Consider the following 26988-nt stretch of genomic DNA (forward strand, 5'->3'; position numbering starts at 1 on the left):
ACCACACACCTGGTATCTCATGCCAGGCCGAGCAGCTGCCATGTTTCCATTGCACGTTACCATGGACGTGGCTTGCAAACATTGAAGTCTGTGGGGACTCTCAATCCTTCTCTTTCATATACTAAACACACACACACGCGACACACCTCCTCATGCATCAGCGAATGGGTCAAATAGTTAAGATATTGCCAGGGTACGGGACAGAATCACTGAACACACAAAGAAAAATGACATCAAAGAGGGTGTACTCTCACTCATGAGCATAAAGGAGCCGTTTCACAAAGCAAATCTGATTTACTATGGTTCTAATGCTCTTTCAGTGCAGTGCAAATACCTCAAGGCCAAACCTTTTTTTTACGTTTTATTATGGTTTCTGCTTACATTTTGTAACAAAAATATGATCCCAGCTTCCTCACCTGGAGTAGGAAACACATAAGTTTCCTTCAGAGTTTAAAGAAGTATTCATTTCCTTTACTTAAAGAGGCCCTGTTATGCCTTTTTGGGTTTTCCCAAACAGGGCCCAAAAAAAAGCCTTGCAAAGTCTTAAATCCCTGTGTTCCCTCAAGAGGGAGTTTTTCTCCCACACACTCCCCAACTGCCTGTAAAGCCTCCAACTCCTTTGTTTACATCCATGACAAAGTGACATCACTACGTTACACTCACACTTCTATTGGCTAGCGCTCCAACAAATAGTACATAATAGGCTATAGAGCAGGACATCTCTGAGCGGCTGACCAATCACAACACTGGTTTCTTCTACCTGAGGAGGGCCCAAGTCGTTGTTTCGTACATCACAAGAAAGTTTCAATCTTCAGTTACATTTCTGAGCCGTGATCACATCACTTTTTTTGTCCTCATGCACAAAGAGTAACAGTTATGGGTTATTTAAATTAAAAAGGAATGTTTTTGACCCAAGTGCTGTAGAGTCATTTGTAATTCCTAGCTGATTTTTTTGCATGCTGTCATCTGGTGTTTGTTGACTACAGCAGAGTCTTTACATTCACATGTGATAATCTGAGGTGTCACCTGTTGTCTGTCTGCTGTCTGGCTCTGCTGGACGCAGCTTCACCATTTGCATAGGCAACCCGAGTGCCTGTTGCAGGAAAATGACAACTGAATTTGTTGTAATTATAATTGATAAACTAAATGCTAAGGGAAATCATAAGGTGCTGTTGTGTTAGAGAAAAATCTAAGTTGCAAATGGCAAGTGAGTGACATATAATCTCTTCTTTTTGCTATTGTTAGTAATTGAGTAAAATGATAGATCATTTTGATGATAAAATACAATACTGACACGAGGGGGGAAAAACATGTTTAAAAGTACATTTCAACACATAACAGATCCAAGGCCAACATCATACAGTTGATCTGAGCAGTTAAATAAAAATTGGGTTGCTCTGTCGCAGCAACTGATGACATCTCTCAGAAGCAAAACGTTTAGTTAAGTGCAATGAAGGTGTGCTTGGCAACAATATAAATATAGACATGAACTTAAATTACAGACACTTCAAACCACAAACCAAACCTCACTTACAGATAATAATGGTATTGTGTAATAAGCAAAAATATATACATAGATATGTTTTTCTGGTCCTTTAATTTGTTTGGTGCTTCTCTCTTCCCTATCATTTAAGGCTTATGAGCTTTTTGTTGTAAAATAAAATGTAAGATTACTATATAACTCTCTTTTGGACGTTTACATGGGACAAACTGATGAAACACCGACATCTGCTGGACAGAGATTGGAAATGCAGCTAGTCTTGTGGGAACCGCCCAGAAACTACTTCTTGTTTTCCATTGGTTTACATCTTTACAAGCGTGCTATCTGATTGGTCATCTTATTTCCAGTTGGCCAATCCTCTATTTTGTTTACAACCACACGCACAGGTCATAGTTCAACAAAAATGCAGTGACGCAACTAGCTTGCCAGGCTGCTGATGCTATGGATAATACGCTCAGGAGGGAGGACATATGTTATACTGCAGCTCAGAAAACATTAATTATACCGACATGTAACCAAGCGTCGTAATTTCTGCGACAATGCTGTGTTTGGGTGTAAATGCGGCGAGGTCGTTGCAGTCTTTGAGAAAGGTTGGTTGCTAAGCTAATGGTAGAGAAGCTAACGTTAACGGTATTTCTATTCCTAGCAGATATGACAGGCTGACTTTGACCTAACCTTTCGTTTTTTACACCACTTTGTATTTACATGCATTATTCTTTTTAGTAGGGTATTTTACTCAAGTTTAAATGTGTCCCAAGCTCTGCAGTTATTAACTACCATTCAATGTTTACACCATGTACTTTCATTACATTACACAAATTAAAACATCAATGCGTCATATTCAGTACAGACTAGGGCATTATCCTTTCAGTGTTCAGTAGATAAGGATGTGTGTTGAGGTTACAGTTGGAAATATCTGGGGGAAAGGGCAAACATGTACCAAATTTAAGCCATTCCCCTACAACACACAATAAAGGGGAACATATTAATACATTCACATTGCTAAGTTTCACTTCTTTAACACAGGTGTTGCTATTGGAAGTAGTATTTATGGCTGCATTAAATGTTAGTGTACCTGGGCCAGAGCCATTCTCTAAACAGCTGTGATTTTTCCAGTTTGGACACATGAAGCCTATGGTTAAACTGAACTGTATAAGATACACTTTCATAATACCACTGTTAGTTTAGAGTCTTCCTCCTGGAGGTTTTCTCTTAAGCATAAGATAACGAATCCAAACAAAGATATCACAGCTGTGTTTTTCATTAAACTGACTCTGTCCTTCTTATCTCAGTCTCATTCGCTTTGGACATAGACAAGGAGTTGCTTCATTCATTTCCTATGATGTCTTCTTACAAATAGAATACATTAACTTTAGATTTTAGTCTATAAAACGTAAGTAAACAACGGTGAAAATTGTCTATAAAGGTTCTTCAAAATCCAAAGACATTCTCTTCAATATGATAAAAAAAAAAAACAGAAAAAAGCATGAAATGTCTACATTTGATCTAAAGACAGCATTTTCTGCTCTTTCTGAGTATAAATATGACTTGTTTTATTTAGGTTTATGAAAAGCCAGTCAACTAATTGATAACCCATCTAACCTGTGCAGCTTTTCAGTAGATCTTGCAAAATGATAAGATTGCAGTCCTTAATTATGTAATCAGTAGAAGAAAATGGTTTCGAATAGAAAAATAATGACGGAGACAAAAAATGACTGCATGGAATATATTTTATACATTTGACTATAACTGATCATATCACATGTTCCTCTACTGTGTTTCAGCTGTCCCCCCTCTCCCTGATCCACATGAGACATCCGTCTTGTGTCTGCCCTGTGAAGTCGTCAAGGATACGACACAGCGGTGCCGCTTGCTGCCACTCTACCGGACCACCTGCTCCCCCCACACTGACTGACCCCTCCTCTGAATGCACTGATACTAAACCCAGCCACAGCACCGCTGCCTGGACACCTGACCAGGGCCCGCCAGCGGCCCCCACTCACTGCTGCATGAGCGGCTGCCATAACTGTGTGTGGATAGAACACGCCGAGCAGCTGCTGGCGTATTACCACGATGGAGGGGAGCAGGCTCTCTCTGCAATCGAGGAAAACGTCCTCGATGAAAACCTCAAAACCTACCTGAAGATGGAGATAAGGCTTTTAAAAAAGACGTGAAGGACATATACTGTATGTTCACAGTGTCGACATGAATGAGTGTTGTGAGACTCCTTAGTAAGAATCTGTTAAACTATACGCACACTCCATGCACTGAATTTACCTCTACATTTTCACTTCCTCCTCACACAGGTCATCTGCACCATTTCATTTATAAAAACTACCGGGTTAAAGTGTGACAAGAAGCTGCGGATTTCAGGAATCCTCTTGTCCTCCTGACGAAAATCAAACATGGCTAACATTTAAACGTTCAAATGATAATTCCAGTTTATTACAAGTGAATCTTCTTATGCAAACCAAATAACATTCTTTGTTTTAATAACATAACATTCTACTTGACACAGTAATATCTGAGACCCGGCGACACCTGGCATCACTACAACAGGAAACAAGAACAAACTCAGTTCATAGATGATCACATTTATTAAGAAACAAAGCCAGGGTCTGAAATATATTCTTTAGATACATGAAAATTGTTGGGTTTAAACGTTACCAACAAGCCAAACCTTTTCCTTTTCAGGAATGATTGAATTGTTGTGCCGTTTGGACCTTGATTTATATTCTATTGAAAGTGAGATTGAAAGTGTGTTTTTAAAGAAAGATTATGTCAGTAATGATTTTGGCTTCATTTGAAAATGAATTTGGTTAAAAATGACTTCTATTTTCTTCATTTGTACTGCTTGATTCAGTAATCGATTCACAGTCAATCGATCCTCCTTTCATCATAAAGCACATTTGCACATATGCTTTATTTATTATAAGTTTGAACTGAAGTGTTAAATTATATTTGTATGTGTATAATGATCGTTTGCTTGCATTTTATTTAAGAGTTTATTTTGAATAGTTGTTTGTTAAATAAATGTTGATTTTGTGAGATGACATGAAGATTTTTGAGAACTGTTTTCTTTGAAATGCTTTAGTTTCTGATTTACAATAGTGCATACTTCATGCAATTTATTATTTTTTCTTTAAGAGTTACTCAAACCAATTAATTGATTTTCAAAATGGCTTTTCAAACAATTAATCAATTATTATTATTAAAAATAAAGTTTTGGGCAACAAGTGCCTTTAATACAGTGACAGGTGAGAAATGGGGAGACAGAGGGGATGACATGCGGCAAAGGGTCTCAGGTTGGATTCAAACCTGGGTCCACCGCACGGGGATCAAATCCCAGAATATGGCTGCCAGCTCTACCCGCTGAGCTATACGACACTCATCAATCTGATTTTTGGCTTTATGTACAAAATCAAACATGTTTTTATATATACATGACTTATATTTAGCTAGATATAAGGGGCTTCTTGGAAAGCATAACTAATGCCCTGATGGATCACATCAGAAAAGAAGCACTCAGATGGAATGACGTGTTTCTGTGAGCCGAGGTGAAAACACCTGCTGTCCGTGCAGCTGTCCGTCTTTCAGTGTGCGAGGTGATGCTGACCCTGATCTGCATGACCTAGTCAGCAGTAGTCTGTTAATGGCCCTGAGTAAGTCCTGATTACACAGAGACACACACATGTATCTGATCATGTACAGAACACCGTACCCAGTGACTGAGTTGTCTTCACTTAATTGCAGTCAGCTCCTCTTGGTTGGAAATCTGTCTGAGTCCATCCTTCAGCATTTTCCTGGGAGCCAAATTATCCAAAGAGGTCTCTCAGAGAAATGAACCTGGTAATTTAAACCAGGAAAAGCACTAATTAACAGTGCTCAAGTTAGTAAAATGAGTGTTTTTCTGACGTTGTTCTGCTGCTAATGTTCGCTCTGCATCAGACTTTCTACTTCCTCGCTGCGAGTATGAACCAGGTACTTCTAAACAAAAACCTGTTTTTCAAGCTATCAATGTATCAGGACTGCAGAAAAGTCTCCATATCTTTCGTCGCAAACTGAAAACTCACCTGTTCGGCTTGCACTCTGGGAATTAAATTCAACTTAAAAAATTAAAAAAACACTTCCTGTATTTATTGTAAGTAACTTTGGATAAAAGCATCAACTAATGTAATGTAATGCTCTGCTTGTTTCTGACCATGCAACATGTCTGATGACTACAATCCCTCATTCAGTCAAAAATAAAGGATTAAAAATGACATATCTACTAAATGTAAGTTGAAATAAAGCTTACAAATAGATTAAAAGTAAATGTATAATGCTGCATGCTGAGGGACATATAGGCTACAATGGGTTGCTATCCATTAAAAAATACAGATTGCTCTGTGTTTGTAAATGCATTTAGGTAGTTCCTACCAAATGAAAGTACTTAGTTAGCAGAATATTTGAACTTAGGTTTAGCGGTTTCGAGACATTTCAATGTACGTAACATATTATATTGTTTAGACTGTATAAAGAGCATGTCAAATGTCCTATGATGATTAAGTGTAATTTCAGAGATCACCATTGGCAGATTTAAATGAAAGTAAGGAAATCTATCTTTGCTAGATATATTTTGAGCATCCTGTTTACATTTGTCTCAAATAATATCTCAATATAATGAAACTGCCATTCTTCATCATTGGACAACGTGGGTATATCCATCTGATTTACTTCAAAATAAGTGCTGATACAGTGATTGACTTCTGTTTTGTGGAATGTAGTCATGTGATAGTGTCCATTAACACATCTGCATGTAGTCTGGTGTTACAGGTGAGCTGGCTGGTGTTGGAGTATTGAAGTACAAATAAATGGCTGACACTCTCCCTGAAAGAAATGATGATTGACCTGTAGGACAAGGTGATTGTAGAGACTTCTGCAGGATGGAGGATTGAGGAGTTTTGCCTGAAGCAGATGGTGAGCAAGTGAATAACAGGGAGGGAAAGGGCTGCTAGGCCTATAAGGAAGCTTCCAGATGCTTCTATTATCTGAATCAACCTCTCCCGGGCTGTATTATCTCATGTATCTTATTTTGTCAAACCAGTTATTTGATTAAGGGTTGGTTATTGGTTTCCTTTATTTTTGGAGCTATACGGTACATAAATGCTTTGTACATCTCAAAGAAAGCTTACATAATCAAACTGAACAGTTAGCATTTTTTTTATTGCACTTTTTATATGGAATGGGCCGTAGCTCAGTCATGTCAAAACTTGTTAAACAATTATTTGTATTTATTGTCTTACAATAACAAATTGTAATCAAGAATCTACAACAAATATTTAACCCTCATGCATATCTAGGGATATTTGTGTCATTGTTTTTGGCTGTTTCAATGCATATGGCACACATTTGGTAGGGTGAGAGGTTTATATTTCAAACTTTGGATTCAGTTCATAATGGAGAGGCAGTGTAACCCAAATACAGACAGTCAGATTTTTAATGACAAACCCTCTTTGAAAAACATATACAAACTTCCGATGCTGATCCCATGGCCATTGCAGAATTAAATGAAATTTAAAGTCAATGTAGAGCTCTATTTTCCACTAGATTGAGCCATGTTTGAAATAACACTTTTGTTCATTCAAAGAAATGAGTTTTGACATCTGTACATCTTAACCATGACCTGATTCCCCCCAGATCCCAAACATGTGAAGTGTTGACACTAGAGCAGCGATTCAGTACATTTATAATCTTCTGTGGGCTCAGCATATAAGAGGGGCCCTAAGCTCCAACTGGCCCTCACAGCAAGCCGAGCATAGAGCTCCTCAACACAGCAGTGCTGTGCTCAGATTCACTTCTCTCATCAGCTGGTGAGTAAACCCACTATTTCATCACCACCAAAACCACAGATATATTGGGATATATAGAGATTTAAAGTTGTGTGAGTTAAATGAGTAATTATTGATGTTGGTATTCTTGAAATGAATGCAGGTCAATGGTTATTGTCGATATTGCAATCATTGTTTTTTGACCTGAAATGATCTGACTGGAACTGAGAAGATGGAAATGTTACATAATTATAATATATTATGTGAGGGAACAGATTATTATTTACTGTTTTTATCAGGCGTTTGGTTCTTCTTTGTCCAGAAGATGTATCAGTGAGGTGCATTGTAGAGAGGGTATTACTCACCAAACGATTAGAGCCAATAAATGTTTGTAACGTTGTGATACTGACGTACATATGGGGATGAATGCTTTTTTTTCACATTGAGAACAATATTTTTACCAAATATTTTTCCTTCAACAGAAGAAAATATTCTGTAAAACAGCTGTACATGGATGGATATCAGTATCTGATAAAAGATGTATACATTTGAAGTAAAATCCAATACCAGCAATTCACCCTTAACAGTTTTTTAACTGCTGCAGGCTGTAGTACTAAGGGTCCCTGTATACAATTTGTAAATGATGCAATATATTTTAAACATACAGTACAATATGCCTGAAAGATATTGTAAGAATTTTTAATTGGTTACAGCTTTGGCTACGGTCTTCAAACTAATTGAAAGCACTGGACATAAAAAGAATGGATTATCTTACAAACTAACCACAGTCTAAAGTCTATAAACTATACATGCAGTCGCTATATTGTGATCTAAATCGACTGCACACTATGATGAAGCCTTGTTCAAGACTGTCAGTGTCATTGAGCAGATTGATCACTGAGACCCTCAGAGCGTGCTCAGCATATCTGCTGTGCTGTCCTTGCTATAACGAGATTACATTTGGAAACAGAGAGGGGGAGTACTTATTAACTTGAGCCAGGGATTATGGGAAATTGGATCATCCTCAGAGAACATGCTGCAAGGTGTAGTCCATCTCACACATTCAATCAGTGGGAAATATGAGTATAAATCCTGCCTGCTGCTTGTTGATCAGTAAGAGGATTAATGTTGGTAATGTCAGACAGAGGTGAGAGGCTACATGCTAATTCTAACAAGATGTTAATTGTTAATTAATTGTATATATTGTAATATCCACGTGATTTATTGTAGTACAATAGAGTAGTTTGACTTGACCTTCTTATGATTCTATCAATTTTTGTATAGTTTATTATTGTATTTTATCTTCTACTGGACATTTTACTTTAATGTCATATGGTAATATGGGTTTCCTATTTAGAATGTTGTTAGACATTTTACTTTAACTTCTTATTTTAAAAATATATCATAACTTTTTTTATTTTCTTGTATCTTTTGTTGCACATTCTTACTTTAACTTCTTATGTTTATACAATTTTAAGGCAGATGCTATTTTCACCCAGGTATCAATAGTCAACAATGCTATTCACATAATAAATAGCCAATTATTGTTTTTGTTTTTTGATTTCCTTCTCAAATAAATGTCCCCTGAGATAAGTAAAGTATTCTGATTCTGATAACATATTTTGTTTTGTTTTCTTTCTCCTTTCCAACAGAAAAAAATATCATTGCGACTACTATACTTCAGAGAGGTGTCTCTAAAGCCTGCACACAGGTACCATAACTTCTCAAAATGAATCTTGAGGTGCCCAAAGCTGAGATCAAGTCTGCTACTCGTGTCACCGGCGGCCCCTCCACCCCACGGAAAGGACCACCTAAGTTCAAACAGAGGCAGACCCGTCAGTTCAAGAGCAAGCCTCCGAAGAAGGGAATCCAAGGGTATGCCTGGAATGATGCACATTGTTTCTTCAGAGGCTTACAGTAGATATAATGACCTGTTTTGGTGTGTAACTTTTTTCTTCTTTTTAGCTTTGGTGATGATATCCCTGGAATGGAGGGCTTGGGCACTGGTGAGATCACTTTAAAATGCATTTTGTTTGAATTTCTATTATTTACAGAGGCTTAAATAACCTCAATTTTGTTTTCTATTTCTGCAGATATTACTGTCATTTGTCCCTGGGAGGCCTTCAATCACCTGGAGCTCAATGAGCTGGCCAAGTACGGCATCATCTGAGCCACCCTGAGGATTACAGGCTGCATCAATAAACTTCAACTTCCGCCTCAGGCTTCATCTTCTAAATTCAAATGGAACCATTCCTAAGAAAATACAATAATGAACTGTAACAAACACAAACAAATGAAAACTACTACTACTACTTTCTCCAACTATTTTTCTCACGGATAAAACATGAAATTTGTGGAAGAGAGGCAACATGAAATTGAGTGAAAAAGAAGTGGTTGGACCCCCACTTCATATGATCCTTCGCCATCTCAGAGGCTTGTCCATCAACACTGATTATGTAAAATACAAAATCTGAATTCTGTAAAGACTGGGAACCTGTTTTGCATTTCTGATCGTAACCCTTTAAGTGGAATCATTTGAACCAATCCTAACCCTTTTTCTCTCTGGTTTGATCATCACAAAATAACTTAAAATACTTTTTTTTCTTACCATGGTGTATTTGGAGATGTGTTCTCAGAAAAGAAAAAAAAAACACCTTTACAAAAACCAGAAGAACAGCAGCTTATATTATTGTATTACTTGTATTGTATTATTTATATGTCACCCTTGTATAATATGAATGCATATGAACATTTGTGATTTGTGTTCTTCCACACCACAATGTCGTGTCCTGTGTGTTCAGTATTTAATATCTATAACTTAGCAATTTCATCTTTCATCCATCATTTATCTACTTTTCTTTCATTATCATTTCACCTCCATCACTGATTCTTCCTTCTGTTCGTGTTTAAAAACTGAAATATCACCGATCTGTTTTACATAAGATCAATGCATGCACACATTGAGTTTTATTTGGCTTTTTTGTCTTTCAAATAGTTTTTCAAATAAAGATAAGATAGGATGTAAGTTAAGATATACTTTATTGATCCCAAATGGGGATTTGTTTTTCTTTAAGCAACATTTTAAAACAAAGTCATTGCACATAATTAGAAAAATAAAAAACAAAATAAATAATGATAAAATAAAGAAGATATTAACAAATAAGTTGTTAGCTTTGTTGTGGTGATGCAAAGCTGGTAAAGGAAAATGGGTAACACTTTACTTGAATGGGCGTTCATAAGACTGACATAACATTGTCATAACCATGACATGACACCTGTCTTAAACATTAATGAATACTTATGACAGTTGTTGTTAAGTGTCATTCAGTAAGTTATGTCACTTTTGATGCAAAGGTGACATTGTTTGAGATGTCCTTGTTATGACAACTTCACATAAACCAAGACAACAAAACCTGTCATAGACATCCATATATGACGGTTTAATGTCGCGCTAAGTATCAAGCTAAACGTTTTTCAACTACTCAATGTCACCTTTGCATCAAAAGTGACATAACTTACCGAATCACACTTAATGGCAACTGTCATAAGTATTCATTAATGTTTAAGACAGGTGTCATGTCATGGTTATGACAATGTTATTGTGAACACCCATTCAAGTAAAGTGTTACCGGAAAATGTTATGTTTTTTTCTGAAATAACTTGTTTTTACAATGATTGTACTGTAGTAGTGTTGGATGGCATAGGGATTAAAAGGATGGATGTTTCAGCAAATGTTCAGATCTGAAGTAATGTATATAAAGCTTTGTAATTTCTACAGCATGAACAAAATTAAAGCTTGAAAAATGTCAAATGAAATTGGAGTTTTATCTATTCTCATATAAAAAAAAATCCCAGATTAGCTTGTTTTTATCAGCCATTCCATATCAGAAAAAACTAAAGTATACAAATATACAACAATGTGCACAACAAATACACAATATATTAAAGGAAAGGGGTGACTTTGAAAACATAACTACATTAATCTCTCTATGCAATTGATGAAACTTTGTTTATCAAAGTGAATAAAGCAGTGTTACTAATTGAGGATTTCATACAGTACACACAAAACTATCAATTGCTGCTTCATTGAAATCCCAGGACCAAACCATTACTGTGCTAGAAGACTGCTTGGTTTGTGGTCATGATTAAATTGTATTTTGTCGACAAATATACACTATAGAAGCTTAACTAAATAGGGAGTTTGAATCAGAGTCCATCAACAAGTGTAAGCCACACATTTGCAATTAATACAATAATGTGCAAATAATTGAAATGCAGCTGGGTCTTTGTTGGTTTGGTCCCCTACAGTTGGTAATCAAACCTGCATCGATCCTTGCATACATATTTTTGTAATATTTTACATGCTTTTAAAGTTGTAAGGTGATATTTTGCACAGCATGGATCCTCTCAATTTGATTTGAAGGACAATACTGCAATTTGAAAAAAAAGTGGAACGTGCCGTTTCAGTTTGAAAAAAATCGTGTTTCCTCCGTGGTCTCTTCGGTGTAGGACCGGTGGGAAACAGTCGGTCGCTAATGTCTGCAACACCCGGTGTTTGAGTTGTGGGATGGAGTTTCGTTGACAGACAGTAACAATACGTGAAATTTGTATTTATTGTCTCCGTCTTCATACGCAGTGACATCGGGAGGACTCCCAAGAGCAACATGGCGGATAACATTGTAAGCATAACGGCATGTTTTATTAACGGCAGTGAGGGGTCGATTCGGCTAACGTTAGCTAGCTTGTTAGCCGAAGTCCGGAGTGATGAGGCAGCAGAATTAGCTTGGTAGCTAACGTTCGCTGGCTATCATTAGCAATGAGTGACTGGGGCCTGTTTAGCTAACCGGCTAATATTAGCTCATTGGCTAGCTGACGACATTTGAATAATAAAAGGCTTCATTGGGTAAAATGAAAGCTAGACGACTGGCCCATTCTGGAATACAACTGTATGGCATCCCATTAGCTACACATTAGCCAGTATATGATTGTTGTATATAGTGGAAGCCAAGATGTTGTTGTTTCATTAAAAGTTGACTGTGAAAGACTCCCCCACACCGTGACAGCTTTAGTTAACGTTGTCTAGTAAAGAGTCGACATCTCTTTGTCGCTATTCAAAAGCAATTTTATGGAAAGTAGAGGCTCCTAGGCTAACGTTAACATTACTTTTTTGCACTGTCATCGCTGTCATAGTATCCTGACACTGACACCACTGTAAAGAGGGGTAGAGGAGGGGGATTATGGCCGTTGTTTTCCTGACCGGTGATTGTAATCATATTGCAACTGTATTAGTCCCTATATTAGTTTTGACTGCAAGTAACTAACAATGAGGTGTCCTATCCCAATTGCATGACATGGTACAGCTTATGTCTTTGTGTTTTTTTTTTTTATAGATCATCAGGGTACAATCCCCAGATGGGATGAAGAAAATTACTTCTACCAAGAGGGAGACTGCTACTGCTTTTTTAAAGAAGGTACTGTATGAAAAACACAACCGTTTTCAAGGAATAATGGGTTGAACTGTCAAATCACACAAGCCACTTTTGCTTTCTTTTTGAAACCACCAGTGTTTGCTACGGTACAACAACACACCATAGACTCCACCTTTTTATCATACCTTTTCTACATTAATGCAGTCACCAACAGGGGAATTGTTATCACAAAGTAAACATGCGTTTCCCTGGCTTGTGGGTATGCCTGCTCATTGTTCATTTATGTAAGGAGCTATGCAGAAAGTACCAGAGTAGGTCAGTCCTGCAATGCCTCTTTGTGCTAAGCTGCCTCCTAGAGCTGCACGATATGGGGGAAATATCTGATTACTTGAGGATCGCAATATCATTATTTCTTGCAGTTCTGTCTTTCTACTGTTTTCATTGCACTGCTCCAAAACAACTAATGATTTGTTGAATTACTTATACAATTAGAAATTAGTTTCAACATTCTTTCACTCACTATATTTAGCATTAAATTAAACACAAAAGGTACCAATGAAAAAATGAATAATTGTTACATTTTAAAGTGTATTTTTCAAATGGAACTCTCGGTAAGCTAATTAAAAAAATCGCTGTGTGGAATGTCATTGCTGTTCACGATGTGATAATTGTGAAAGTAACCCAGTGACAATATAAATACCCTACTGGTTTCCGCTATCACGTGCCTTACCAAGGAGATTTGTGTACAATTCATCCGATTACCATGTTGGGATTACAACCCAGACACAACAGAGGATAAAAAATGCATAAAAAGATAATTTGGCCCTAAATTGTGATATATTTGTAACAACTGTCCCCTTCACATCTGAGCTATATTCACACATAAGCACTTACAAATAATTACTGTTTCAAATGCATTTGAGTTAATGGACTTTAAGAATGTAAAATAGAACCATATTCCAACAGCAGACCAGTCACAGTGAAGCGTGCAGCAGCACCTCATTAAAAATGTATGTATCCATGTTGAGGCAGGATGCAGTATTCTGCGGATCAATGTGGGGAGATGGGTTCCTTCCCTGCGGATGTGCAGCCGTTGAGGGTTTGAATAGAAAACCACGGTTGTGAGGTAGACAGTGCAGAGACAGTCTGAGCCCTGTAGTTTTATTTCTGGAGACGAAATTAAAGGAGATCAAAGTGATGTTGTGTCTCATAGAGTCAGTCAACAGCAATATCTTACGCTGTGTTCTTTCTTGTGGCTTGAGAGGAATCATGGCTGCTGCTGTGACATGGACATGAATATTTATAATCAACTTGTTGTTAAAACCATTCCCGTTTTCCACAAACTTGGCATAACGCAATATCGCTTTTTTAGAAACACAAATATGCAAGCATAAAGAGGACATATGATGCTAGTTTAGTGTGTGGGAGAGAAACATGAATTTACAGACCATTTACATGCACAAAACCTTATAACACGCTACAGGAAAGGGAAATCCAAGAAAGTAGATCAGTTCGTCTCAAAGTAATCCAAAGGAAACCATTATACTGTTGCATGGAAAAACCTTAGCCCAGTTTTCGAACAGCGCTTACTTTCCACATCAGCACAGCTTCAGCCGGGGGACGTTAGAGAAACACAAACAATGGTGACGGCAACAGAAACGGAGTCTTGTCTTAGGGGTTATTAAAGATGCTGCTTAGCTATATCCACGGCTCCCCTGGCCTATGTAGTGACAGTTACCGGTGTTGAGGTACATAGTGTAGCTGCTTTCAGGAATAGCTCAGTGTGTAGTGTGTGTGGTTGAAAAAGAGAAAGAAAGGGTCAATTCCCACAAACAAACAGCTGATGGTGAGCTAAAGCGGTTACAACAACAATGAAATGTTATTATAAGCTAACTTAGGGCTAACAGAGCGGTAAATAGATTAGCAATTAAGTGGAAGTAAGTCTGTAGTGTAGTGTTCCATATTTCCTGTCGCTCTCATGTCTGGCTTGTTTTTGTCAACATCACAGCGCCTGTGCAAATGGAATGCAGTTATCAGTAATCTGCCTACCAAAATGTATGTTGTTTTCTTGAGGAATCAATAACCTGATTTATTTTAGCACATAAAATATTATTATTATCAAAACAGGATCATAACCAGGATGATTATTATATTATTATATATATGTCCATTGCTGTCCATGGCTTTATCCTCAAATAACCCCAATGCTTTGGACTGCTTAGTTATAGCATACACACTTTGAAGATTAAGGAAAAAGCCCTGTTGGATGGTTTGTGATGGTTGTCATCGGGTCAAAGCAGCAGTCTGACATCAAAGTGTCATCCTGATTTCAGTTTTTATGCCAAGATATCTGCTCCGCTCTTACAAATGCTCATTACTGGTTCACCTGAAGTGATGAAATGGAGGATTATGGAGACTAATTTTCCTCCCGATGCGTGATGTGGTGATTAAAGTACCACAGGATACTTTGCTGCTCGCCCAGCTCAGTGTGCTCTTAATAGCTTAGTTTGGCTACATGCTGAGTTTCTCTCGTTCTAAGAGGCTCTATGCTAATCTGCTTCTGTAAGGTGATTGGTATTGTTCGAAGAGAGACACCTTCCGTTACACATAATCATTTGAATTCTTCCCAAGAGTGGATTTTAAGGATACTTCTGAGGTACTCACCATCTGAGGCTGATTTGAGAACATTGTGTATTTTGATCCTCTGAATATTAAATGCATTTCATTAGATTGTATGCGATATGAGTCATCCAGTCTAATCAGCAAACGTATCCCTCTCTCAGGTGGCCAAAGAGTTTGGGTTAAATTCCAATGGGTTTTCTGTTTACCTGAACCGCAACAAGACCGAAGAGCTCCTTTCCCAGAACAAAACCATGAGCCTGCTTAAGATCAAGTAAGTAAACGTATACATCAGTGGAGTCTAGATCCATCCTTTATCAAACTTAGTTCTGCGAGTTATTGAAACGACACGGTTGTAACTTTTCAAAAATATAACTCAGGTGGATGTATCTTCTAAAAGAAACTAAAAAACAATCATACAGTATAATGGTGGGAAATTCATAGTATAGGTAAGTATTACAACAAGTATAGATAAAGAAAAAATATATTATCATAATTATCTAAAAGTAACATGGGTCACACGCTTCTCCTCTGTAGGCATGGCGACATGCTGTATATGGTCCCTTCAGGATCCCCCTCCACCTCGGGGGAGGTGATGGACACGGCCACCCCGCACTCATCTTCATCCCTACCATCTGTCTCATCTGCCTCATCCTCCTCTTCGTCCTCCATGATCCCCCGGTCCTTCTCAGCGCCCCAGGTCCAGGAGGACGAGATCGATCAGTATCTGTCCAAACAAGACGGCAAGATCTACAGGAACAAAGATCCACAGCTGTAAGGGAAATAACGATCCGCTGCAAACTAAATCCAAATAGAAAGGAATGTCAGGGACCTAACGACTCTTCTCTTATTGCAGATGTCACCACGGGTCCCTTGGAAAATGTGTTCACTGTGTACCATTAGAGGTAAGATAATTATTTCTCTTAAACTATTCAGACTATAATGCTAAGATAGATTTATTCAGATTTAACATATCAAAATTTGCCCTTTGTTGTCAGCCTTTTGACGAAGACTACCTGAATCACCTCGACCCACCAGTGAAGCACATGTCATTCCACGCATATCTTCGAAAGCTGACTGGTGGAGCTGATAAGTAATTAATTATATTACTTTTTAAATACATTCTTAACATTGTTGTCAGCTTCTGACACTTTTTTCATCTCCTTCAGAGGGAAGTTTGCCGCTCTGGAGAACATCAGCTGTAAGATCAAGTCGGGCTGTGAGGGCCACCCTCCCTGGCCAGAGGGGATCTGCACCAAGTGCCAGCCCAGCGCCCTCACACTCAACAGACAGGTATGTGACCATGTCTGGGGATGAGACTTTCAGTGAGGGCAAGAGTAGAGGTGATGAAAACAAGCAAAAGCAAGAAGAGTGTGCTTTGTTCCTGTTGGTCTTTAGTCAGTTGTTTCTGTCTTACTGTGTAAATCCTCTATCGTCTGTTTTTGTGACCCTGTCCTTGTCTTTACCTGTCCTCTAATCACTTCATAAAGAAACTAAGAAGCATCAGGCTCAGTCTTAGATTACCTTGGCCACATTTTGATATTATTATTCTAATAAAGTTTATGACTTAGAGTGCTACAGTGAGGATCTTTGGGGCCGAGGTCTTGACATAGTATTTGAAGCCTATTATTTATTTGGTAGCTTTATTAATTAATTTAACCACTGTCTTTTTAGATTATTCTATTTGGACTCTTGTGTCACTGTATTATCCGACCCAAGCCCTTTGCTTTCCTGCATGTTGTTTTTGTTTTTGTTCCCTGCCTTCAAATTGAGCAGAAATGCCCAAAATATATTTTAAAATACATTTAAGAGACAAGATTACTCAGACTCTGGCTCCGCTCCGTAATTATCTCCACTGCCAGCGGAGCAGTGTAGCAACAATAACCCCAGTTCTGCCTCCATTAAACAGAACAGTGGGGCAGAATAATGGCAAAGAGCAGCGTTGAACAGGCTGCATATATCTTGTATGTTTTGCATCACAGCTAATGCTGCTCAAATGTCCTGTCTTTGATATCCACATACATTTTTAAAGATATTTAATAACCGGTAGTAATTGCTTGAGTATAAAATGATAATAATTACTACTATGCAACTACACTTTGACAGGTGGAGCTGTGTTGGCTTGGCACTGAAAGAACAATAACCTGCTCTTGTGTTTGGACTCTTGTCTTTTAAAATGTCCTATGGCAAAAACGAATCTCAAATACTGTAGCATTAATATATCTTTCTCTGTTCCTGTCCCAGAAATACAGACATGTGGACAACATCATGTTTGAGAACCACACCATCGCTGACCGCTTCCTGGACTTCTGGAGGAAGACGGGCAGTCAGAGGATGGGATACTTGTACGGCCGGTTCACTGAGCACAAAGACATCCCTCTGGGCATCAGAGCCGAGGTGGCTGCCATCTACGAGCCGCCACAGGTGAGGAAATAACTCTAATTGTTTCACAGTTCATTTAATTATTCTTTTCTATAGTTCTCGCTCATTATTTCAGTTTTAATGTGATCGTAACCTTTGTCCCTGCTGTGTTTCAGAACGCCAGTCAGAACAGCCTGGAGCTGGTGGACGATCCTAAAGCTGCAGCTGTGGACGAAATCGCTGCCAAACTGGGCCTGACCAAGGTTTTTTTGGCTTGCTCTAATAAACACTACTTTGCAATTCACTTTTAGACAAGTGTTTTTGTTTTTGTTTTATTGAAACCAACTTCAAATTCAAGACAGATTTCTGCTTCTCTGTCAAGGTGGTCCAGCTCTATGCCTTGGAATTGATTTCTAAATTTTGAAATAAATAAGCTTGTTAAACGTTGGTCTGTTCAACAGTAATTACAGGAATGGCGATTAGAAACCCTTTATTTCGTCCCACAAATTAACATTGTTAAAACAAAGGGAACAGTGGAGATAAAAAGCAAATACAATGACAAAAAGATATTAAATTGTTAATAAAAAAAGTGTAAATCCAAGTCATAAGAACAAGTAGCAGGTTAGAAAAGGGTCATGCAGGATGGAGGTGCTGTGTGTAACTCTTTCTGTTTAAGTATTTTTGGACCTTCTCTCCTTTTGTGGACAAATTAATTTAGATGATTCATACCCTTATTGTTTGGCTCTAACTAATAATAATTTCCAATATTAACTAATCTGCTGATTATTGTTACAATCCAAGATTTGGGGACTAAAATGTCAGAAAATAGAGAAATAAATGTCCACAGAAATGTTGACTATCTTATAAGACTGACAAAAACCAGCAGATATTTACTTTTGAGGAGCTGCAAATGACATTAAGGCATTTTGTTTTTCAAAAATACTGAAATTTGTCATTTTTAATGATTTTAACTGATCATTTTTACTAATATATTATTTGTTTTTCAGGTAGGCTGGATCTTCACTGACCTGCTGTCTGAGGACACGAGAACAGGCACTGTCCGCTACACGAGAAACTATGTGAGCTCACTTAAAGAAAACCTGTCCATGACACTGAGGTGCTCCCTTGTTGTTGTTTAACATGCTCCTCTCTGCCGTCAGGACTCACACTACCTGAGCGCAGAGGAGTGCATCACAGCCGGATACTTCCAGAATCTACATTCAAACCCCTGCAGACTCTCCAGAGACGGATATTTTGGCTCGAAATTTGTAACCGTGGTGGCAACAGGTAGGTTTATATTCACTCTGAAGGGAAGGCTTATGATAATGTAATGCCTAAACCATGACATGTGGTATGCTGCTCGATAATCTAAGCTGAAATCCTCCTGTGCTAAAGAAGAAAAGAAAAGTTTCCTGTTCTAATGTTAATACTTCAAGCAGGAGAGGTTAGAGGATTAGAATGCCTGTCCAAAAACCCCAAGCTATTCAGTTTAATATAATATATCGAGAAAAGCAAGTCTTCTACATACTTACGCATTCTATCTACGCATTTTCTGCCATTAGTGCATAAGAAAATACTTTTAAACCCTAAAAAAATGATCTAAATATTTGTTTTCATCACAGCTTGAAACTACTAACTTATCTGTGGGTGCGGTATACACCCTGCTAGCTCACCAGGTAGACTACAGAGTTGCGAATTACCCTGTGAAAAGGAGCCTTATCTAGTGTCTTAATCCCTCTCAGGTATCTGCATTGCATACGTAGTAATGTAGAGCCCAGTGGAGAAGTTTAATCCAGGCCAGATGCTCCCAGCCCCGTAGGATCAAGGACACATGTTTACAACCTTGCCCATTGACTCAGTTATTTGTTCCAGAGTAGTACAAACGTAGCAGTGACCTCATCACTTTCCTTTGCATTAATGAGGCGCTGACGTCACGGCGTCACATCTGAAGCCAGAAATGGAAAGTCCATCTGTTTTTATTTTCCCTTGTGTAAGACGTAGTGTTCGCAAATCAGTTTCATGTGTTAAGAGCTGTTAGGTTAGATGCAAAGCACACTCACATAAAAACACTCAAGAAATGTCAGCAGTGTGCCAAACTTCTTTGTTGGTATTTGAATTAGCTCTACACATCAGGCTGGCTTTGTTTGTATTTGTGTTAATGGCTGTCGTTTCCTGTTTTGTGGAACACATTAATTTATTACTTGATGAATTAACTTGTTGATAACTATTTAAACATTGCAGGTGTTTATCAAGTACAAGTAGTCTACATGAACTGCTTATAGCTAGTCAAATGAGAAAAGCTGCTCTCATATCATCACTAATACAGGGCTACATAATAATAATAATAATAATAATACATCTTAAGGTGTTACCTACTGTCATCAGCATTTCAAATGTTTGAACTTGTTGAAGAAGAATACAAGTGGTAGGTAAATGACAGAGGTTTATATTCTCCTTGACAACCTGTGTCACGAGTGCTTTGAAAGTTTGACAAATAGCAATGTTATCAAAGATATTAAATTAAAACCACACCGAAGAGGCTAAATTGTAAGAGAGTCAATGAAGCAAAGGAGGAAAGTAAAATAAATAATACTAGATACGTTCACACAATGTTCACTTGTTGATCTTGATAATTGCACCTTTAATGTGTAACACTGTGCGCTGAAAGAAAAATATGAATATATATTTAATGGCTCAGGATACAAAACATTGTACTAGATGGATAGCACCTATGGTATTGCATTGTACTAGAAAAAAATCACAAAGTATATGAATATGATGAGACAGGATCACACACGATGATGTCTTTTTTTAATAACCAAGAACAATTTAAAGAAAAACGTTGACCTTTAACCTGAATTGGTAAACTCGTTTCTGGGTTTTTGGACTAAATCCTGCACCACTCCATTCAGTCAACAATTAAAAACACTGTGACGTGGATTCTTCTTCAACCAACTAATGAATCAGTGTGTGTTTCTGTGTGCAGGGGGTCCAGATAACCAGGTGCACTTTGAAGGATATCAGGTGTCCAATCAGTGCATGGCTCTGGTGAGAGACGAGTGCCTGCTGCCCTGCAAAGACGCTCCGGAGCTGGGCTACGCTAAAGAGTCCAGCTCCGAGCAGTACGTACCAGACGTCTTCTTCAAGGTGAGGCTTCCTGCATGTAGAAACCACCCGTCGTAACCGTCCATACCGTATTACTGTGTAGGGTTTTATGTTGAACTACTTCTCTCTTTAAGCAGAATAACTGACTAGCACTTTGTTATTACGACCAGGTGTTCTGAGTCTGAGTTTGTATCCAAATGTTAAGACTGTTTGTTTACAATCCTTTTATTTTGTCCTCCTTCCATTCTTAAGGACAAAGACAAGTTTGGAAATGATGTCACGTTTCTAGCTCGGCCTCTTCCTGTGGAGTATCTTATCATAGATGTGAGTATGACTTTTCTACGGTCAGCAGCTGTAAATGTTGATTCTATTCAGCTTCTTTTCTGCCATTACAATTTAATTTACTCGCACTTATTATTCAGAAAGATAAAGTACCTATTTCTTTCTTATACAGATTACGACCACCTTTCCAAAGGACCCCCAGTACACCTTCTGCTCTACACAACGCTTCCCCATTGAGAACCGGGACATCCTGGGAGAGACACAAGTAAGTAATATCTGCATAAACTAAACCCGATACTAGAGGCTGGAAACCTAGTTTATACATTTTCTTGTTAAATATATTTATCACTTTTTTCAACCAATTTTAAAGAAATACTCTAACATTTGGGAAATCTACCTTAACTCAAATAAAAAAATACAGAAGGCTGAAACTAATTTAAAAAAGCTCATAAATGTGTTCTTCAGGAAAGTCTTTAGTCAAATCTCGTTTCGATCCCAAATGTGTGAATAAACCATGGAATAGTTTGCACCTGTGTTCTTGTAGTGATGAATCCCAAAATGCTTGGGTTGCTATTAGTCCGTGTGTTAAAGTCTTAGCATGTTTTATTATTGAAAGGGCCATGATGCTTTGTAAAAGGCTGAATATAATGATGAAAACGTATTCAAAATAATATAAACACTATTGTAAATGAAATCCTATATTCTTATTCAGAATCAGAAACAGGTTTATGCCAAGTAGGTCAACACGTATGTGGAATTTATCTTGGTGTACATGGTGCATACATAAACACAGCTAAAGAAGATAAAACTACCAAAAAATGAAATAAAAACAATTGTATTATATGTTCAGATTATTTACAAGAAATCTGGATATACTAAAAACAACAACATGCAGTATACTGATGCAAAGTACTTTGAATAATAAAATATGTGCATTATCATTATTGAAGTGGATGAGAAGTAGCACAAACGTGCAACAAATGTTGAGGGTTGTGCAGAACAGGCAGCTATAGAATTGGAATACATGTATTTCTCTGAACATGTATGCACTAAAATGCACATGTGAGATATAGTATGTTCTGTCCATCCAAGCATCAGTGAATGGAAATGTTTGTTTTAGATGTATGTACAGTACATGTAAATCCTCCTCTCCTCATGATAGAGGTCACACCCGGCTCCAGTTTGGTGTTTGAGAAAATAAGGGGTGGCTGACCTTTTGAATTCCATAACCTCCAGAGGTCAGAAAGAGTTATACATCTTACTGTTTTGTCTTTGTATTTCTGCAGAATTTCCACAGTTTAGCAACATACCTGTCCCAGTGCACCTCCACGTCGTTCCTGGACATCGTGTCGGACTTCCATCTGCTCCTCTTCCTTGTCACCAATGAGGTCATGCCTCTGAGTGTAAGTCGATACTCCCCCTTTGATTTTCCATTTGTTTAGCAGAAAACGGGTTAGAGTAAGCCCTCTTTCTTCTCCAGTCTGGAAACGGTTACTGCTGTGAGGATGTTTTCACTCATGCTGACAGATTTTGAAACTGGCGCGCCGCCCATCATGACGATCAAAGGGGGATAAAATATTGTTTGATGAATTTTGATGTTTTCTATAAAAACCAGACTTGGAAAAAAACAAGCAGCTGGTGTTTTGTTTTTCCTGAATTTTCTCGTGGATTCATCAGAGTTTGTGTTTGTTTCTGCAGGACAGCATCGGGTTGCTACTAGATGCTGTGAGGACTTCCAATGAGGATCTGGCACAGACCTGGAAGAAGTCGGAGCAGTGGGCCACCATCGAGCAGCTGTGCAGTAAGTCACTGAGGGCACTTCACACTCACTTATACCCGTACAGACCTTACATTAGGTTGTGCACTAATGACAGAAGTCTTTAATATCTTTTGGGGTTTGCAGTTTAAAAAAAGTCAAAACTGACACATTATGAAACATGATATTCTTTTGTGTCTGTCTTTGATGACAAGCATATACTACTACTCTATCCATGTCCTATTTATAGGTGTGGCAAAAGGTTGAAAATGTACCTTTTGAATGTTTGAAAAGTGGTTGAATTTTGTAAAAGGTCTCCAAATACTGTATGGAGAATCTCTATTGTCAGACTTAGACACGCACTAGAACCACTGTAACGGCTAAACAAAGAAACAAAATAACACTTCATTTAAACTGATCTGCCGGGGCACCAGAAAGTGAATCTTACGCAGCTAAAATATCGTCTAACGTCCAGGCAAGAATATCGTTTCGTTCATTTATTTGTTTGTATTCCAAATAAACAAAATGAACAAGGTTTCACCGGTGGCCTCTCCTGCTGGGTTCTCCCCGCCACCACCTGTGTCCAATATATACACTAGTCACTGGGTACCCAACTAACCCAGTGCCCAAGACCTCCTTCAAAATAAAAGCCTAAAGAGTTATTCAAACTAAAGTAACTAGGATAAATAATGAGTTATATAATACCAACATAAACAGCTAGAAAATAAATATTGAATGACTGAATAACATAAACCCTTGTATAGGGGGAACCACCATAAGTAGAAAGCTAACGTTAGGCTATAAACTAAATTGCAGTTGCTGACTCGACTCTAAGCTAAGCTAAAGGCGGCTAATGTTTGGGGTGATGACATTTTGTCCGTTAGTTATTCGTCCGCAGCCGCTTTTGTGACCCATAGAAACTTTCACTAGTGACGTATTTGGTGTTGTGTAAACCACAGACCTTATGTCTAGCCCAAAATACGACGAGGGAACTGGAATATCAGTTATTCAAAAGTAGCTAACCTTTACTCTCCTCCTCTCCTCAGGTACAGTGGGCGGGCAGCCCTCCAGCTCTCAGGGTTACGGGGCCATGGGCGGCCCCTCGGTCCCCGCCTCCTCCTCGGCCATGTGGTCCTGCCTCCACTGCACCTTCATGAACCAGCCCGGCACAGAGCTCTGTGAAATGTGCAGCCTCCCCCGCGGTTAAAGAAAAACCCCTCCCTGCCCCCCACATCCCTATGTCCCGCCCTAATCTCATCCCGCCCAGCCAATCACATCGCTGCACCAGGACGAGCTGCGAGATATGGATTCCCTTGTTCTTTTTTTTTTTTGTTCTTTCGCCTCGCTCCGAAGCCTTCCCGTCTCACCGGCTGCTGATGAAAGGGATGCACTCGTTTACACCCAATTCAATGAGTAAATAAAATAAAACCAGACTGTGTTTTTTGTCTGTATCCCTCCTCACAGCGGCTCTCGTGAGTCTCGTTAAGGTAAAGCACTTTTTTTTGGCTGAGGCCCCTCTCCTTCAACCCCCCCCTTCCCTGAATAATCAGCCCCTCAGATGAGACTGGAGTGTTTGGATGTTCTCTCACATCAGTGCCCCTCTCACTCTCACAACGTCCTCTGGAATATCTTGCTGTGTATGAAACACCTTGAGGAATGATACTGTTATTTAAATCCTTTTTTTTTATCTGATTGTAGCGATACCTTCAAGTTCTGAATCTTCAGGAGTGGACTCTACTCACGCAGGTCTCTTTGACAAGCCCCTTAAAGTACAATCATCAGTCAAAGTTTAGACCTGAAAACTCTTGAATAGCTCCGGAGTAAATCCACGCAAGTAGAGAGTTTATATTTTCAGTATTAATTTGCTTCACACGTAAGTCCCAGAGTGGAAAAGGCATACACAAAGAGCGTTTCACCCCTTACTCAACCTCCACAGTGGTTTGAACCTGAGCAAAAATAATATGTAGCTTATTTTATCAGCTGTATGTGCCGTCTCTGATAAAACTCCCCCAACTAAATGGCCGTCGTCATTACAGACTTGCACTATATTAGCCGCGAGGTGCTTCTAGAAACAACTGGTGCTCGCCAATTTCCTCTCCGTTGAACCTGGGCTTCTTTTGCTTTCTCGCTGACGGGGCCACGCTGCGTTTTCCAGGACTCATCCTTCAAAGACTCCCAAGTGTCAAGCAGGATAACGATGATCAGTGTTGGGAAAACCTTGAAGATGGCATCGTCTGCTTTTGATCTTCAAATCATTTTTAGAGCCTTGCATTTAGCCATACACACACTTTATACGTCTCAGAGTCTGCCTTCACCCCAGTTGATGCAAGAGATTGTGCTAAGGGCATTGCAATGTGGCAGGAAGAATGTCCATATAAGGAGGCAGAAATCTCAGAGAAAGAAACAAAACAATCTCCATTTAAAGATGCTGTGAGTGGGAAATGTTTTGTAGTAAGGAACCCTTTCACATATGACCGTCAGCAGTGAGGATATAAGGACAGCTGGTTAAAACTGGTTCTTTCTAATAACAGTTTCATGTCTCCTTTCGTGAGACGAATATTAGAACCAAAACGTTTGACATCATTTGAAACTCAACATCTGGCAACAAAATGTTAAATGAAACCACCCCGCATAGATACTCGTAGCATTTAAAGCATCTGTTTGGCAAAATGGACCACATTCATATGATGGGAGTCTTGGTAAACTAATGCGTTGCCAGAATGAAGTTTTTTAATACTATCAACAATACTCTACAGGACTGTACGTCCAAATTAACAAGCTTTACAGCATTTTGAATATTAAATGAAAAGCCAGTGCTGTTTTTAAGATCGTATTTGATGTCTGCCACAAAACTCATCTTGTTTTGACTATACAAATGCCTAACTGGTTGAAAAAATATGACACATGCTAAAAACAAAAATGCTAACAAGCTGCAACTCTTTGTTGACTTATTTTGAAAAACAGAACCTCTTTCGATCCACGTACACCATGTTTGCTGCTGACGGAAAACACCCACATCGCTACTTTTCTTTTTCCTCAAAACCGTTGTGCACTTCTCCATAAAATAGTTCCCTGTCATTATCACGCTAAAAGGCTCTGACAGTGAATCAGTAATTACTGTGGCGTTCTGACGGGGAAACGGACCTCTTAGTTGGGACGAGAGGCGCTGTTTGCTATTTATAAATGAATGAGACGTGTGCTTTGTAAGAGCTTGACAGTGATTCCATTGAGATGTTTTTAGTGGTAGGTTAATTTGAAAGAAGCTTGTGTGTTTTTCTTTTTTCTTTGCCCGATGATATCATCCTTGCCCCCTCCCCCCCCCCTCTCCCCCGTGTGAGTTCTTGAGAGCGATTTCTCTGATGTCATGCTAACGGACGGCAGTGACCTTTTCCTTTTGTATTGATCCGGGGCCGTTTGCTGAGCGAGCATGCTCTTGGACTTACAGCCGGTCCTAACCGAGGACACAGAAAGTTGTATGCTGTTGACCTGGATTTGAAACAAAATAATAATAAAAAAAACAACAACAACAAATTCCTACTGCTGTTAATGTCTTTGATTTGTTGGCTGTCAATTGGAAAAGCAAAAAAATAAGGCAACAACACTTTTTAAATCATAATGATGGTCTTTTGTTGTCCATTTAGGAGAATAATGAACAACAAATGAGAATTCAAAGAATAGGAAATGCTTTATTTGTCTAGATTTAGATCCCATAACTTGTTTTAGGACTTTTATTTGGTTTTAATGCTATCTATTGAAGGGAAGTCTTAATGTTGCAGCACAGGGATACTTTAAAAAATATAAGTTAGATTTGGTTTTCTTTCAGCAGTTTGAAGGATGTTCTTTCCTGTTTCATCATGACAATTACAGACACACATTAACATGTGAGGAAATACTAAAAAATTAACATTTTCAGTAGAGGTCAAGCAAGCATTGGCTTTTAAAGTGGACATCCCATCAGCTGTAGAAAAAGGCAAAACAACTAAAGCCCACATCATTAAGAAGAATACAACACAATAAATAAATTACAAGCACATAACATTAGTAGAAAACAACAAATCAAATAAAGACATGAAAAGAATGAGAAACAAATCTGTATAACCACAATACCAAAATTCATCCTTAGCA

At 38.4% G+C, this 26988-nt stretch overlaps 3 protein-coding genes across 3 annotated transcripts; all 3 read left to right on the forward strand.

Moving 5' to 3' along the window:
- The first annotated feature begins 1888 nt into the window (after nt 1-1888).
- On the forward strand, nt 1889-4525 carry oxld1 (oxidoreductase-like domain containing 1). The gene is made up of 2 exons (XM_063892575.1): nt 1889-2091; nt 3286-4525. Exons 1-2 carry the CDS (start codon nt 2041-2043, stop codon nt 3673-3675), a joined length of 441 nt encoding a protein of 146 aa, XP_063748645.1. The 5' UTR covers nt 1889-2040; the 3' UTR covers nt 3676-4525.
- A 2675-nt stretch (nt 4526-7200) lies between these two features.
- Nucleotides 7201-10091, forward strand: pde6gb (phosphodiesterase 6G, cGMP-specific, rod, gamma, paralog b). Its single transcript, XM_063892659.1, has 4 exons — nt 7201-7353; nt 8964-9186; nt 9277-9317; nt 9405-10091. The coding sequence occupies exons 2-4, from the start codon at nt 9041-9043 to the stop codon at nt 9479-9481; spliced, it is 264 nt and encodes an 87-aa protein (XP_063748729.1). The 5' UTR covers nt 7201-7353; nt 8964-9040; the 3' UTR covers nt 9482-10091.
- Nucleotides 10092-11826: 1735 nt separating this feature from the next.
- nploc4 (NPL4 homolog, ubiquitin recognition factor) lies at nt 11827-26394 on the forward strand. The gene is made up of 17 exons (XM_063893794.1): nt 11827-11990; nt 12702-12782; nt 15524-15633; nt 15897-16133; nt 16216-16264; nt 16358-16452; nt 16529-16652; nt 17604-17783; nt 17897-17983; nt 18728-18799; nt 18881-19007; nt 20707-20867; nt 21078-21149; nt 21280-21372; nt 22394-22510; nt 22806-22908; nt 23910-26394. Exons 1-17 carry the CDS (start codon nt 11976-11978, stop codon nt 24068-24070), a joined length of 1884 nt encoding a protein of 627 aa, XP_063749864.1. The 5' UTR covers nt 11827-11975; the 3' UTR covers nt 24071-26394.
- The last annotated feature ends 594 nt before the right edge of the window (nt 26395-26988 follow it).

The sequence above is a fragment of the Eleginops maclovinus genome, chromosome 10, assembly GCF_036324505.1.
Source record: "Eleginops maclovinus isolate JMC-PN-2008 ecotype Puerto Natales chromosome 10, JC_Emac_rtc_rv5, whole genome shotgun sequence".
NCBI lineage: Eukaryota > Metazoa > Chordata > Actinopteri > Perciformes > Eleginopidae > Eleginops > Eleginops maclovinus.